Source organism: Ziziphus jujuba, chromosome 5 (assembly GCF_031755915.1).
Source record: "Ziziphus jujuba cultivar Dongzao chromosome 5, ASM3175591v1".
Taxonomy (NCBI): domain Eukaryota; kingdom Viridiplantae; phylum Streptophyta; class Magnoliopsida; order Rosales; family Rhamnaceae; genus Ziziphus; species Ziziphus jujuba.
Window position 1 is genome coordinate 9,170,218 of NC_083383.1, and position 13,494 is coordinate 9,183,711.

The 13,494-nt window shown below is 35.2% G+C and overlaps 4 protein-coding genes across 11 annotated transcripts; 1 reads left to right on the forward strand and 3 right to left on the reverse strand.

Moving 5' to 3' along the window:
- Positions 1-939: 939 nt before the first annotated feature.
- On the reverse strand, positions 940-4,140 carry LOC107420466 (protein NONRESPONDING TO OXYLIPINS 2, mitochondrial). 6 transcript variants are annotated; one of them, XM_060817751.1, is made up of 3 exons: positions 3,854-4,140; positions 3,540-3,684; positions 940-1,184 (listed from the first exon to the last, which is right to left on the reverse strand). In XM_060817751.1, the coding sequence occupies exons 1-3, from the start codon at positions 3,982-3,984 to the stop codon at positions 1,140-1,142; spliced, it is 321 nt and encodes a 106-aa protein (XP_060673734.1). In that variant the 5' UTR covers positions 3,985-4,140; the 3' UTR covers positions 940-1,139. The 6 variants fall into 6 exon arrangements, with proteins under 6 accessions (XP_060673734.1, XP_060673736.1, XP_015884919.1 ...); XM_060817753.1 differs by having other exon boundaries at positions 3,566-3,684; positions 3,854-4,137; XM_016029433.4 differs by having other exon boundaries at positions 3,505-3,684; positions 3,854-4,137.
- A 1,000-nt stretch (positions 4,141-5,140) lies between these two features.
- On the reverse strand, positions 5,141-7,879 carry LOC107420461 (protein NONRESPONDING TO OXYLIPINS 2, mitochondrial). Of its 3 annotated transcripts, none has more exons than XM_016029425.4 (3): positions 7,299-7,879; positions 7,045-7,163; positions 5,141-5,422 (listed from the first exon to the last, which is right to left on the reverse strand). In XM_016029425.4, the coding sequence occupies exons 1-3, from the start codon at positions 7,427-7,429 to the stop codon at positions 5,397-5,399; spliced, it is 276 nt and encodes a 91-aa protein (XP_015884911.1). In that variant the 5' UTR covers positions 7,430-7,879; the 3' UTR covers positions 5,141-5,396. The 3 variants fall into 3 exon arrangements, with proteins under 3 accessions (XP_015884911.1, XP_015884912.1, XP_048331099.1); XM_016029426.4 differs by having other exon boundaries at positions 6,985-7,163; XM_048475142.2 differs by lacking the exon at positions 5,141-5,422 and adding an exon at positions 6,278-6,300.
- A 140-nt stretch (positions 7,880-8,019) lies between these two features.
- On the reverse strand, positions 8,020-11,623 carry LOC107420478 (uncharacterized). The gene is made up of 8 exons (XM_016029446.4): positions 11,438-11,623; positions 10,815-11,021; positions 10,015-10,075; positions 9,836-9,872; positions 9,635-9,712; positions 9,424-9,496; positions 8,967-9,006; positions 8,020-8,630 (listed from the first exon to the last, which is right to left on the reverse strand). Exons 1-8 carry the CDS (start codon positions 11,477-11,479, stop codon positions 8,581-8,583), a joined length of 588 nt encoding a protein of 195 aa, XP_015884932.1. The 5' UTR covers positions 11,480-11,623; the 3' UTR covers positions 8,020-8,580.
- A 235-nt stretch (positions 11,624-11,858) lies between these two features.
- LOC107420477 (uncharacterized) lies at positions 11,859-13,150 on the forward strand. The gene has a single exon (XM_016029445.4). The coding sequence runs from the start codon at positions 12,276-12,278 to the stop codon at positions 13,005-13,007; it is 732 nt and encodes a 243-aa protein (XP_015884931.3). The 5' UTR covers positions 11,859-12,275; the 3' UTR covers positions 13,008-13,150.
- The last annotated feature ends 344 nt before the right edge of the window (positions 13,151-13,494 follow it).

Sequence of the window (13,494 nt, forward strand, 5' to 3'; positions counted from 1 at the left end):
GATTTAATCTAATAGCGTGTCACTATTAATGATTGACATGATAGGTAAAATAATCAAACTGCTAGTAGTTTATCCTTTTTTTTTTAAAAAAATTAATATTGGAGGTGAGATATTTGGGCTCTCAATTTTGCCATTAGCATGTCTTAGGAATTATGTTAAAAATGTTTAAAAAGGGCATTTGTATAAAAGAAAATTAACGAAATTTTGAGAAATCCCCACTGAAAGATTCTGCACTTTTTTTTTAGATGCTTTTCAAAATGAGGTTCAAAGTTTTTTTTTTTTTTTTTAAACAAAAAAAATTGTATTAATTAATATGGGAAAAAGTTGGAGATCTAGGTATTATGGAAATAAGGAAATCTCTTGAAGTGTACCACCATGAAAGAAAAAGCAAACTCAATTCTCAAATGCGCCTATTTAAGCAAAAGGTACCATGTTCATTACTTAAAAGAAGATTATAATATAATAATGAAGACAATGACGAATAAGGAGGTGAATAGTCAAATATGATAATGCCCCCATATCGAAACCTTTGAAAAATTGAAGAAATAGATGGGCTTCCATGCATGGAGGATATATTTCCCATGTTCATTGAAAAGTGCCTGTCTCCTTTTCATACCCACCATTGCTGACAATGACAATTGGCACCCCTTTTTATAACCCTGAGCTTTTCTCAATTGCTCTAACATGTAACCAGTGATACTCCAAATCAAGCAACATCATTCATTCTTATATGCACCTTATATGGTAACAATATTATGTGGTCAATCCCATAATAATCTTCTATTAACAACAAAGTAAACAAGTCCAAATCATCTTATTTTCTCTTCCCAAAAAAAAAAAAAAACACATGCGAATTTCTCCAAAGACTATTCAGAAAATTTATTTTCCAAGTTTTTTTATTTTTATTTTTTTTGTTATTATGGATATTTTTTAACTGCATTTAGGTATTTATATAATAAAGTGAATTAATTTAAAGATGTAGGGTTTTCATTGTGAAAAGGAAAGAACAGATACAGAGGACTAGGTGAAAGAGAAAGAAAAGAGTCCCTCACATGCATATGTATTGTTATGGTGGAGACATGGGCGCTTTGGCCAAGCTTCTTTTCAAACAAATGGGAGACATTCAACACTATCTCGCATTAACCTTCCCACTTCCTCACGTGCACTTCACGTTGCTTCAAACCCTATTATAGATGCATGAATTCAGGGAGGTATTTTTTGGGCAAATATTCAGAGAGGTATTATAAAAGAATAAAACATGAATAATATTGAGCATCTTTGATATTAATGAGGCTATATCAGTAGCAATTCACCTAAGGATTATGAAAAAAAGAAATAATACTGAAATATATTCAAAATTTTAAATTCTTATTATTATTTTTTTAAAAAAAAAAAAGTCTACAGAAGAAGAAAGGCTGAATTAGTAGTGGTGGGGATGGTGAAGAGTAGAAGATATCACATTTTCCACATCCAACCAGAATCAATGAGAAAGACAGAAAGGGTGAAAATTATTTTTTCATTCGGTAAGGAACAGAATTCTAGTGTTCTTTTGGACAACAAGAGAATCCACAAGAAAGCAAAATTGAATTTAAAGGAGTTTAATGATTACAGCCAACTAGATGAGTCAGAGATTTGAATTTTTGAATCATATACTCGGGAGCAATCAAAAAACAACTTCCAGCAGAAGATGGAAAATAAATCCAGTCAGAGACAACATAAACTCTGAGAGATATCAAACTCTATATTATTCCCGACTTCAACATCTCTTATGATGGCACACTGAGCCCCAATTCTGAATATTTTCAAAAGAAAAAAAAGCACATATATTAGAATCAAAGCGCACAAGCAACATAACTGAAACCAAGATTTTCTGAACTAAATAGATAAAGGAGAAAGCCACTTATCAATCAGGTTAGAATCAAAGCGCACAAGCAACATAACTGAAACAAAGATTTGCTGAACTAAATAGATAAAGGAGAAAGCCACTTATCAATCAGGATAATCTATAGAAGCAGAGTAATAGAGTATGAATTATGAAGTGGTAAAAGACATTTTCCAATAAACAACTGAGAATCAGTCACCCTCACCCATACCTTTAGATAAAGTGAAACTTGAACAGTTGAAATTTAAACACTTTTCACTAAAGTATTGGTAAATGCTAACAAATAACATGTAGAATGCAGAGCTTTCCCATTTTGATCCGAGTCCTTCACAGTCTCACCAAACACTTAAAATCCATGACCTGGAGGCTTGTAGTCCTTTAAGAGCACGCAAACAATGGAATAGCTACCAATCAATTCAAAAGAAAAAATGTCCAAATTTTCTCGGCTCAAAAAGGTGGGCAAATTTTCTCAGATTTCCCTCTTAGGTTATTTTAAAAGGCTAAAGAAAATTGTCTAAACCATTCATTCTGTGGTCTAAACTAGTAGAACAAGCTGCAGTCATCGGTACATCCTTTTGCCATGTCCATTTATTCATACTAGGTTCACCGGCATTTCTTTATGGTCTATACTGTAGCTCACTATATGAATTCAGTTAGAGGTCAACTAGTTCAAAGCTTTCCATCCAACATTAAATAATGCATTAGTAAATAATATCTGCTAGATCTAAACAATAGGAAAGAGTGCTTCATAATTGGGATCTAGGCTTCTCCCATACATGAACTCTTACCACTTCTAGAGGACCATTAGGCCATTAACCTAACAAGACAAAAAGTGTTCATCTGCCTGGGGACAGATAACCATGCATAAGTGTAATGGTGATATTTTCTTCTTTTGATTTGGAACTGAAGTTTTACCACTCCAGAATCATAAGAATGATTTTTTGAGTACATCCACCATAGAACTAGCACATGAGGCATGAATTTCATGAATCTTTTGATAAATATGTGAGTTATAGTCCTGTAACATAGTCAGACGCCAGCTGCTTCACATCAGGAGAAAAAAACTCCTTGCAAAATGTAAAATTAAGTGGTTTTTAGTGCATAAGTTACCATAAGCATATTTCCCTCCATACTATGACAAGCCTATTGCTAACAGTTTGAATTTTCATTTTATTTTTTAAAATTTCTGTACTCTCTAAAGTAATATAAAAGAATCAGAACTACGAGTTCCAACATGTTGTATCTCGAATATTGGATTAAGTCCATCTTTTTCAGCAGGCCCCTGAACAGTTCTATAGCTGTTTAGTCTTTCAAATTAAACAAGAATAATGTAGCCTAAATATCTTATTTCAAGCTCTTAATTTAGCTTTCTCGCGGACAAAAAGTTGAACTTAGAGAAAAAGACATCAAGAAAAACAGAAGATATAGGACAATTGACAACCCAACAAGTATACAATATCAGATTGATACTCTGAAATGAAAATTTTTTATACAATGTCAGATTGATACTCTGAAATGAAAATTTTTTACTTATCAATGGGACCCAACATAAAAAGGCGACTAATTTCAGTCAATTAACTTTATATTCAAATATGAAACAACTATAGAGAAAAGTTGCTTACAAATACTAAATACAAAAACATTGGAGATATCATACTCCTGGGTTGGCACTGCATAGCATACCCTGAAACAACGACCTTGAGCTTCTGGAATCGATGCTGAGGCAAGAGGTGAGCCGAGCAGAAGATACCGCTGAGTGGAGGGGAAGCAGAGATTGAACACAACCCAACTGAGAAACCGACCTGAAATTCAAATTAAAATCAAAAACTGAATTTTTTTTTTTTTTGGGGGATTTGAGAGAAGCCCATTTGGGGAAATGATCTAAATTACAAGTCCCAACGGTCAAAATTTCAATAAATAAATAAATAAACAAAAATCCAAATATGAAGAGGGTTTAAAGAGCTTGCGTGCCTTGAATGCGTGAGAGAAGAACGGATGGTGGGAAGAGAAGATGCGGGTCTGGGATTAAGAGAAGGTTTGGTTGTAGCGGATTTGAAAAAGGAGAGAGTTGGCTTTGAGAGAGATCTAAAGCAAGAAGCCATTAGAGCGAGAGAGAGAGTGAGAGAGAGAGAGAGAGAGCAAGTACGGCCGTAATTGGTCTGGAACAGAATCGTATGGGGAAAGGCCCCGCGAAAATTCTGACCAGAGAGAAAGGGCTTTAGCAGGGTTTTACATTTTCCAGTAAAATTACCAAAAGGTCATCAATTTCATTGTATTTTATCAATGGAGCCACAAACCCACCACAAAAAAAAAAAAAAAAAAAAAAAAAAAATCAAAAAGACCCGACTGGTGGAAATAAATATCACATATATTTTTCACGAAAACAATTAAAGCTGCTTAAACGGACATGTTTTACAACTTTCAAACTCGTTTTTGCGATTTTTTCCTTGTGATGTTTGGACTGAAAAATAAAATTTTACACTAATTTATTTTAATTTAATTATTAGAACACCTTCAATAAGCTTTTTATACAAGAAAGAAAAATAAATAACAACCCCCATTTTGACGTTTTCAATAGACTTTTTTATATTCAAAAATTAAAATAGAGAAAACGGATTTTAAATACACTCTCTGTAGTTAAAATTTTCAACGTTTTCATTTAGAATGTTACACCATTGTCTTCTTATAGTATTTACCTCTATGTAAAATAATAATAAAAAACAAATTAAAAAGTATTGTTAGAATGGTTTTATAAGTCCCGCTCTTTATTTTTAAAATTTTTTTAAATGATATTTATAATTGAAAATATACTCCAAGAAAAAAAAAAGAAAAAAAGAAAAGAAAAGAATTGTTAGAGATGCTTTTAATTGAATCCAAATTTCAAATATGATAGTTTGCTGGAAATAAGAAATCAAACACGGATGGTCGTCACAAATTTTAACATTACCGCAAACGGCAGGAACAAAAGCTGGAAGCTGTTGGAACAATCAACTTCCATGTTCATCGGAACCAAATTCCAAAAAATATATATATAAAAAAAAAAAAAAAATCTGAAACATCTTTTCAATATTAAAATATTGTTATTAAAAAAATAATAAAAAAAAGGAGAAAAAAGCTATGAAAGAACGAAGACTGTGTTAGTAGTAGTGAAGAGGCTGTGGTAGTAGTAGTGAAGAGGCTGTAGCGGTGGTGGTATTGAAGAGTAGAAGATATCACATTTTCCACATCCAACCAGAATCAATGAGAAGACAGAAGGCGTGAAAATTATTTTTTCATTCACTAAGGAACAGAATTCTAGTGTACTAACAAGAGAATCCACAAGAAGGTAAATTGAATTTAAAGGGAGTTTAAACAATTACAGCAAACAAGATGAGTCACAGATTTGAACTCTTGAATCATACTCTGGGCAATCAAAAAAATAACTTCCAGCAGAAGATGGAAAATAAGTCTGTTAAGAGAGAGCGTGAACTCTTGGGGATATCAAACTCTATATTCTTCTCGTCTTCAATATCTCTTATCGCGGCACACTGAGACCCAATTCTGAATATTTTCAAAAGAAAACAGAGCACATATATTAGCATCGATGCACATAAGCAGCATAACTGAAACAAAGATTTGATGAATTCAATAGATTATGGAGAAAGTCATTTATCATGATAATCTATACAAGCAAACTAAACCAAGTATGAACTATGAAGTGGTAAGACTTGGGGACATTTTCTAATAAATGCGTGAGAATTAGTCAGCTCACCAACACATTTAGATAAAGGTAAATTGAACAAAAGAAAACTAAACCTTTTCCACTAAAGTATTGGTAAATGCTAACAAATAACAACCAGAACATACAGCTTTGCCATTTTGATCCAAGCCCATAATCTCACCAACCACTCAAAAACCATGGCCTTGGGGGGGCTTGTAATCCTTCAAGAGCACACAAACAATGGAATAGCTACAAATCGAAGTCAAAAGAAAAAAAATGTCTCATCTAAGAATAGCTAATCATTTGTGCAGTTTTCTCAGCTCAGAAAGGTTTGCAACTTTTCTAAGATCTTGCTCTTAGGTTATATTTTAAAGGCTAAAGAATATTGTCTACTCCATTCATTTTGTACGGTCTAAACCAGTAGTACAAGCTAGCAATCTTTGTACATCCTTTTTTCACGTCCATCCATTCATACTAGGTTCACCGCCATTTCTTTACAGTCTATGTAGCTCACATATTAATTCAGTTCTAGGTCAACTAGTTCAAAGCTTTCTATCCAAAGCGAACCAATACATTATAAAAACAACATCTATTAGATCTAAGCAAAAGAAAGAGTGCTTCGCATTTGGGGTCTAGGTTTCTCCCATTCACGAACTCTTTACTACTTCAAGATGATCATTAGACCATTAACTGAACAAGACCAGAAGCGTTCATCTGCCTGCACACCAGAGGACAGATAGGCACGCATAAGTTTCATCGTGATATTTTCTCCATTTGATTTGGAACTGAAGTTTTATCATTCCAGAATCATAAGAATGCTGTTGCGAGTATATGCACCATAGAACTAGCACAGATGGCAAGAATTTCATAAATCTCCTTTGATAAATATGTGGATTTTGGTCCTGCAACTTAGTCAGATGAAAAAACCTCCCTCTCCATACTATGATGAGCCGATTGCTAACGTTTAGAATTTATTTTTCAAAACTTTCTGCACTATTACTTCATATATGTAAGAATCAGAACTACAAATCCTAACATATTCTATCTTGAACACTGGATTAATCATCGTTTTCAGGAGGCCTCCGCCCAGTTCTAGAGCTGCTAAGTATCTCAAATTTAACAAGAATAATATAGACTAAATATCTTATTCCAAGCTCCTATTTAGCTTTCTTTGCAGACAAGAAGTTGGACTTAGAGAAAAAGACATCGAAAGACATCATGAAAGTAAAAGATATTGGACAATTAGCAACCCAACAAGCACACAAGAGTCAGATTGATACTCTGCAATGAAAAACTTTTACTTATCAATATGAACCAACATAAAAAGGTCACCAAATTTCAGTCAATCATTATAAGAACATTTTATTCAAATATCAAACAATTACAGAGAAAAGTTGCTTACAGATACTAAATACAAAACATTGGAGATATCAAACTCCTGGGTTTGCACTGCAGAGCATACCCTGAGACAATGACCTTGAGCTCCTGGAATCAATACCGAGGCAAGAGGTGAGCCGAGCAGAAGATACCGCAGAGTGAAGGGGAAGCAGAGACTGTACACAACCCAACTGAGAAACAGACCTGAAATTTCAAATTAAAATCAAAGGTTGAATCTTTTCCCGAGTTGAAAGAAACCCATTTGAGAAAAGGATCTAAATTACAAAAAGAAATAAATAAACACAAAATCCCAATATGAAGAGGGTTTAAAGAGCTTGCCTTGAAAGCGTGAGAGGAGAGCGGGTGGTGGGAAGAGAAGGTATGGGTCTGGGATTAGCAGAAGGTTTGGTTGTGACAAATTTGAACAACGAGAGAGATGGCTTTGAGAGAGATCTACAGCGAGAAGCCATTATAGAGAGAGCCAGCACAGCCGTAAATGGTCGGGAATAGAAATACGAAGGTAATGGCCTAGGCTAGGGAAAACGCTGACCAGAGACAAAGGGCTTTGGCGAGGTTTTACATTTTTCGGTAAAATTACCAAAAAGTCCTCAATTTTATTGTATTTTATAAATGAATCCACAAATCCACCCCCAAATAAAAAAACACAAAGGACTAGCGTAGAAATAAATATCTCTTATAATTTTCAAGAAAAAATTAAAGCTGCTAAAACGGATTTGTTTTACAACTTTTACAAGCTCTTTTTTTGCCATTTTTCCCCCCTTCTCATATTTTAAACTAAATAATAAAATTTTAAATTTTCATTATTTTAATTCTAATTTATTAGTAACGGATTCCAAATTTCAAAAACAATAATTGGCTGGCAATAAGAAATCAAAGATGGCTGGTAAACAAACTTTGACATCATGATGTCAAAGGATTTGGCAATAAACAATGGAACTGGAACAGGCGCAAACGTAACAGCTGCTCGAACTTCCTTTGAGTTAATCAGAACCAAATTAATAAAAATAAATGAGTCACAAAATAAGTTCCCACCAAGCTCTTAAAGAACAAATATAAGTAGTTTGAAGTAAAAATGTGCATCCCAGCAACCAATGTCAGAGACAGATTTCTGCTTCTGAGATAGTTACCACGTCGTGTTTATGATTAAATTCAAGCTCTTACAACATAAATAACATCGTAGCGACAGCTGAAGAGAGACTTAATTTTAATCAAGTCTATGGAAAATAATAATAATAACAACTAAAAGCTCCGTTTGATTGACAAGAGAATATGATAAAGTATGAACGACCTTGAAATCTTACATTCTATCAAACATATAAGACAGCAGAAGGCTAGCAGAGGATCATCTATGCTACCCTACTCTAGTTTCTTGTCTCCAGGGCAGCCAAGCACCCTCTTCCCAAGGAAAATAGGAATTGCGGAAAAATGATCTCTAAAGTACTTGTAATGTGGGTGCAAATCACCTTGATCTTAACAGCATATTATATTTACCGGCCATAATCAAGGAATGGTCTTCACACTGAAAATGATTGTGTTATACTTGTGCAGGAAATCAACGGAAGAATAAGTAGAAAGTGAAAATTGGCTTTGTTTTATTCGGTCAAAGCAGGCATAGTTTCCTGGTCACTGAATCTACTGTTTCTTTTGGTCCTGCTCAGATGCAGCAATAAGTTTATGAGCACCAACAACAAGAAGACACTGTATCAGTTGCAGCATATTTCACACTTTTAATAACGAGCACATCAAAGAACATGAGTTATAAAGAGACAATGAAATTGATAACGATAAGAGACAAGTGACACCTGTATGTTGTTATCATCTAGAGATTTTCAATTCATTCTTTCAGGAAAAATGGTACGTTAACTAATATAAATCTGGTACAGAAGCGTATTAATTTCAGCAGCAAAGTGAAAATATGTTTTGCCTCTTTGAGAAATGTATAACAAAAGAAATATGAACCTTGAAAGAGAGTGAAGTGAAACATACCAGGACCAATGGCAAGAACAGTCTTTGACCCAGCCAAAACCTGGGTAAAATAAAGTGAGATCAGGATATCAGCAGTGATTTTTTTCCAAATCAATTTTGGAAACTAATTTGTAATTTCTTGTTTGAGTAACTGAAGTTATAAATACTACTAAATAATTGAAATCCAGTGTCTTTCAAAGTGTAAAGCCATCTTAAATCAAAATATGCCCATGTCATCGATTGCAGGTGTTCCCCCACCAGAAAAAATGGATGGCAAATAACATAGCATATCTCCATGAACATATCATTTTTAGGAATAAGAATTTATTTGAAAAGCCGTAATTCTATGTGTTAAAGGGTTTTTTTTTCAAAAGAATTCTATATGAAATATAATTTTTTACGGGTTAAAATTTCCATCATACTTTCTGGAGTGATCATATGTTTAATACGTTTATGTCATTCAATAATCATGCTAAACCTGTGTTCGCCCAGCATCAGCAACTACAAAAGTTGGAAGGCCAATATCCTCAGCTGCTTCTTTAAGCTTATTCCTTAAAAGAAAAGAAAAGAAAAGAAAAAGCTCCGTAATCAGCAAAGAGCTTTACTCCTAGTCAATCTTATGGATAATAGAGACAACGTTGAACCAACGGAGAAAAGAGTTTCTTATACATATTTAAGTGAGGACTAACATTTCTTGTTGATTCTTGCACAAAACAACTATTTTGGGTTGCCCATTTTGCTCCCACTGTCTCAGAAGGGATCGGTGACTGCAATAAATATTAGATTATATGGGATTAAAAATAATAAAATACACAAACTTATATGCATTTCATGGTTACTAGGTTTCTCAGATGCACTTCTTATTGATCATAGAGGAAACATCAAATCACCTGTACATCAATTCTGCATACATGCCAGTTGCAGCATCTGCAAGATTGTTGAACCAAATTAATCAAATAATCAACCAAACAAAATCAGGAAAAATATGCCATTAAGGGAAGCAGTGGACCTGTGATAGAGGACCATTATCCAAAAGCAAATATTGACAGTAAAAGTTTTGATATCTTACGTGCACATTGAGATGCAATCTTTCCTGATTTCATCTTCAAATCTTGTCTAACAACCAGTACCTGGCATGATCAGTTAATCGTGTCAAAATATAGAATAGATCAACAATCAGAACAGCATAACTGCCTAAATGAAATGTTTTCCGAATAAGATTAGTTATTACTTTACATATTGCAAATGCTAACATAAAGGAATAATAACAATACAAAGATGTCAATCTTAATTAACCATTGCAACTGAAAAACTTCAAAAATTTGAAAGATACCACTAAAAGGTAACCCCAGCAAATATGATAATGGCATGAACCTCATTTTATGTTTCTTCCTTTTGTTTTCTTCTTTGGGAAATTCAAACAATCTTCCAAGAGATGTACAAACTACAAGGTAGATTTACAGAATCATTGTTTTGGTCTTTCCTCCCTAAAGAAGCTTATCAACATAATTGATGAAGACCCTTTTGTTTTCTCTGCACCTCATTATCAGGAGAGTCATGTAGACATGTAAATATCAATAATTTACGGCATAATACAAAAACCAAGTTATATTTGAGTGGCCAATTGAAATCTATGTCCCTTCTGTATGAATTAATATAACCACACAGATAATCAATTCTATCCTCCTCAATGACCAACAACTTGACCAAAAAAAAAAAAAAAAGCTTTTATCCTTCAAGTAAAACCTTGCATAGCAACATATCATGAAGAAGTAACAAAAGAAAACGAGAGTTATACGAAGGGAAGGACCAATTAGAAACCAATTAGAAACCAATAGGATAAGAACTAACGCACTAAGAGAGACCAACCATTTTAAGCTCTTCGCCACCATTACTTGAGACCCAACTTCCCTCTTGGAGCTTTCCCGGCACGAAATTCTTCTTCTTCCTTGTGTCATTTATAGCCGGTTTTGATAAATCCCACAACAACCCAACAATGAAACCGATGACAAGACCCGGAATGAAGTTTTCAGGCCTGAAACTGGATGCTAACCATTCTCTTTCTTGCTTCTGTTGCTGCGGATGTAAGTAAAATATGGTCAAGGAAATAAAACTATAGTATTTGAGTAGTCTATTTGGTCAACAACACTCTACTGCCAGCAGCTCAAAACACTGATATAAAGCTTAATTGAGATGTGAACCTAAGAATGCCAGAATTAACTAAATATACAACTTAAATACATAGAATTTCACTTTCTTTTCTGTTTGCTAAAGTTTCTAGGAAAACCCATGAGCCCCAAGTTAAAATATTAACCGTATGGCTAAGGGGCAAACGGTTCCAGAAAGATAACCTTTCCTTTTTTTTTTTTTTTTTTTTTTTCCCCGAAGTATTCATCAACAAAACAAGACGTAAGAAGAAAAAATTACTTTTTTGTTTGGAGAAAACAAGATAAAAAGGGAGAGAGAGAATAGAGTGAAAAAGTGGGAAGTACCTTCTTTGGAAGCGAGGAGGGCTTTCCAAGTGAATTCAGCATGGCTTAGATAATGGTGGCACAGGGCGAGCGAACAAAGTTGAAGACTTTGCAATTGCAAGTGAAGGCACTGTTTCACTGGTGGTTACTGTATTTGTACTCTTGATTGGGTAGAAATTGGTAAGCTGGTAACCCCCTGTTTAGCCCAACTCCAGAAGGCCCACATGGTTGGGCTTCCTCCACGTATACATTACTGTAACTTGGACTTATCTCATTCTTTCTTTCTTCTTTTTGTTTTGTTTTGTTTTTTTTTTTTTTAGTGAAATATCACAATTTTGTTTGTTTTGACTAATGAAAGCAAATGATATGACTTTATATTGTTAGAAAATGTCAATCGAATCAAGTTATCAGGGATAAGAATAAACAAAACACTCATGGTCCATATATATAATAATATATTATTAAACAAATTTAATGCAATATGTGTTGTGTACAATTTGCAATACCTTAACAGAATATAATAAGTTTAAATAAGATGAAGCAGTGTGTGGTACCACAATTCCCATTGACGTGCCTTGAGGATTTAACATGTACCACCACAACACGCTCACTCAAAAAGCTTTTTGGAATTCTACACCTTCGCTTTCTCTGTTTCTCTGCAAATGCATATTTCCCTAATCCACCGCTATCCTTCATCTATCCCTCAACTCCACTCAACGAATCCCATTCTCACCCACCACAATATTCCCCTACTTAACACAATACGTAACAGTTTTCCCTCTGACATCAATTCATTCTTCACAAAAATCTTATCATCACATCAACCGCCACCTTAACTCAACTGCCATATCTGTCAACAATGGAGTCCGTGGGCTCCAATCCCTCCCCGCCAAATACTCAACCACCCCGGGCCTCTCATCACCGGTTTAGATTCTCCGCCCAATCCTTTGCGGACCGCATGGTTCGGGCCCTCCACCACCACCTCCACCTCCTCCACCGCTCCGACTCCGATTTCTACGTATTGGGTGCCACCGGCAACGTCTACATCGTCACCTTATCCTCCAACCCTTCCTGCACGTGCCCCGACCGTGCCACCCCGTGCAAGCACATACTCTTCGTGTTTATTCGTGTACTGGGCGTATCTCTGGAGGACAATTGTCTCCGTCGGAGGACTCTCCGTGCTTGCCAGCTGAACCGGTTGCTGGGTTTGCCGACTTTGCCGGACGCGGTGGCGGGGGCTGGTGTCCGGAAGAGGTTCCACCAGCTTTACTTTGGTCAGGCGAGGGAAGGGTGGAGGAGCAGACCAACGGTGGAGATTGAAGAAGGAACGGCGTGCCCTGTTTGTCTGGAGGAGATGGACGGGAAGGAAGAGAGAGTTGTGGTGTGTAGGACTTGCAAGAATCCCATCCATGAGGAATGCTTGTTGAGGTGGAAGAGAAGCACTGGGAGGAGATCTGCTAGCTGCGTTATATGTCGAGCCAGGTGGAGAGAGAGGACAACGTCGGAGCAAGACAAGTACTTGAACCTCTCTGCTTATGTCAATGAGAGTATTAGTGGTGGTGTTGATGGCGATGGTCTTTGCGGTGGTTAATTAATTAATATTTAATTAATCCAAAAGTGGAATATATTGATGCCAGATTATTCATGAATTTGTAAATACATTCATACCATGACAACCGTCAAATTGTAATATTATCTGAAAGTTAACTAATTAATTGATAGAGATTGATGCTAGAGAGGTTTAGTCACGATCAATTATGTGCATATATGCATGGTGGAATTAGCATTTGACAAGTAAATGTGACCAAACGGATGGGGCTCTTCATTGCATTTGTTGAAAATATATATTAAAAGGGGAAGCCGTGCAGGTGTTTTAAAAGTGATTGCTGCCTTTTTTCCTAACCCAATCGTTAAATCTAATTAATAAAGCTTGTCAATTAATCTAAGAAAAACTTTGAACAAAAAGGATAAGCATTATCCGGTTGATGTAGCATCCTAAGTCAATGTAAGAAAAGATGAACGAATATAATTTTGATTAGGAATGCTATGCATGTACCCCGTCACTGCCACATGGAAGA

Bases quoted from the DNA above. Each gene is read 5' to 3' on its own strand.
- LOC107420477 (XM_016029445.4), top strand. From the start codon at position 12,276: ATGGAGTCCGTGGGCTCCAATCCCTCCCCGCCAAATACTCAACCACCC.
- LOC107420466 (XM_060817751.1), bottom strand. From the start codon at position 3,984: ATGGCTTCTTGCTTTAGATCTCTCTCAAAGCCAACTCTCTCCTTTTTC. The intron at 3,685-3,853 runs GCACGCAAGCTC...TTTGAATTTCAG, and splicing joins TCTTCTCTCACGCATTCAAG to GTCGGTTTCTCAGTTGGGTT. The intron at 1,185-3,539 runs GTATGATATCTC...CATCTATAATAG, and splicing joins TATGCAGTGCCAACCCAGGA to GGTTTGAAGCAACGTGAAGT.
- LOC107420478 (XM_016029446.4), bottom strand. From the start codon at position 11,479: ATGCTGAATTCACTTGGAAAGCCCTCCTCGCTTCCAAAGAAG. The intron at 9,873-10,014 runs GTAAGATATCAA...ACAATCTTGCAG, and splicing joins GATTGCATCTCAATGTGCAC to ATGCTGCAACTGGCATGTAT. The intron at 9,007-9,423 runs GTTTAGCATGAT...TATTTTACCCAG, and splicing joins CTGATGCTGGGCGAACACAG to GTTTTGGCTGGGTCAAAGAC.
- LOC107420461 (XM_016029426.4), bottom strand. From the start codon at position 7,429: ATGGCTTCTCGCTGTAGATCTCTCTCAAAGCCATCTCTCTCGTTGTTC. The intron at 7,164-7,298 runs GCAAGCTCTTTA...TTGAAATTTCAG, and splicing joins TCTCCTCTCACGCTTTCAAG to GTCTGTTTCTCAGTTGGGTT.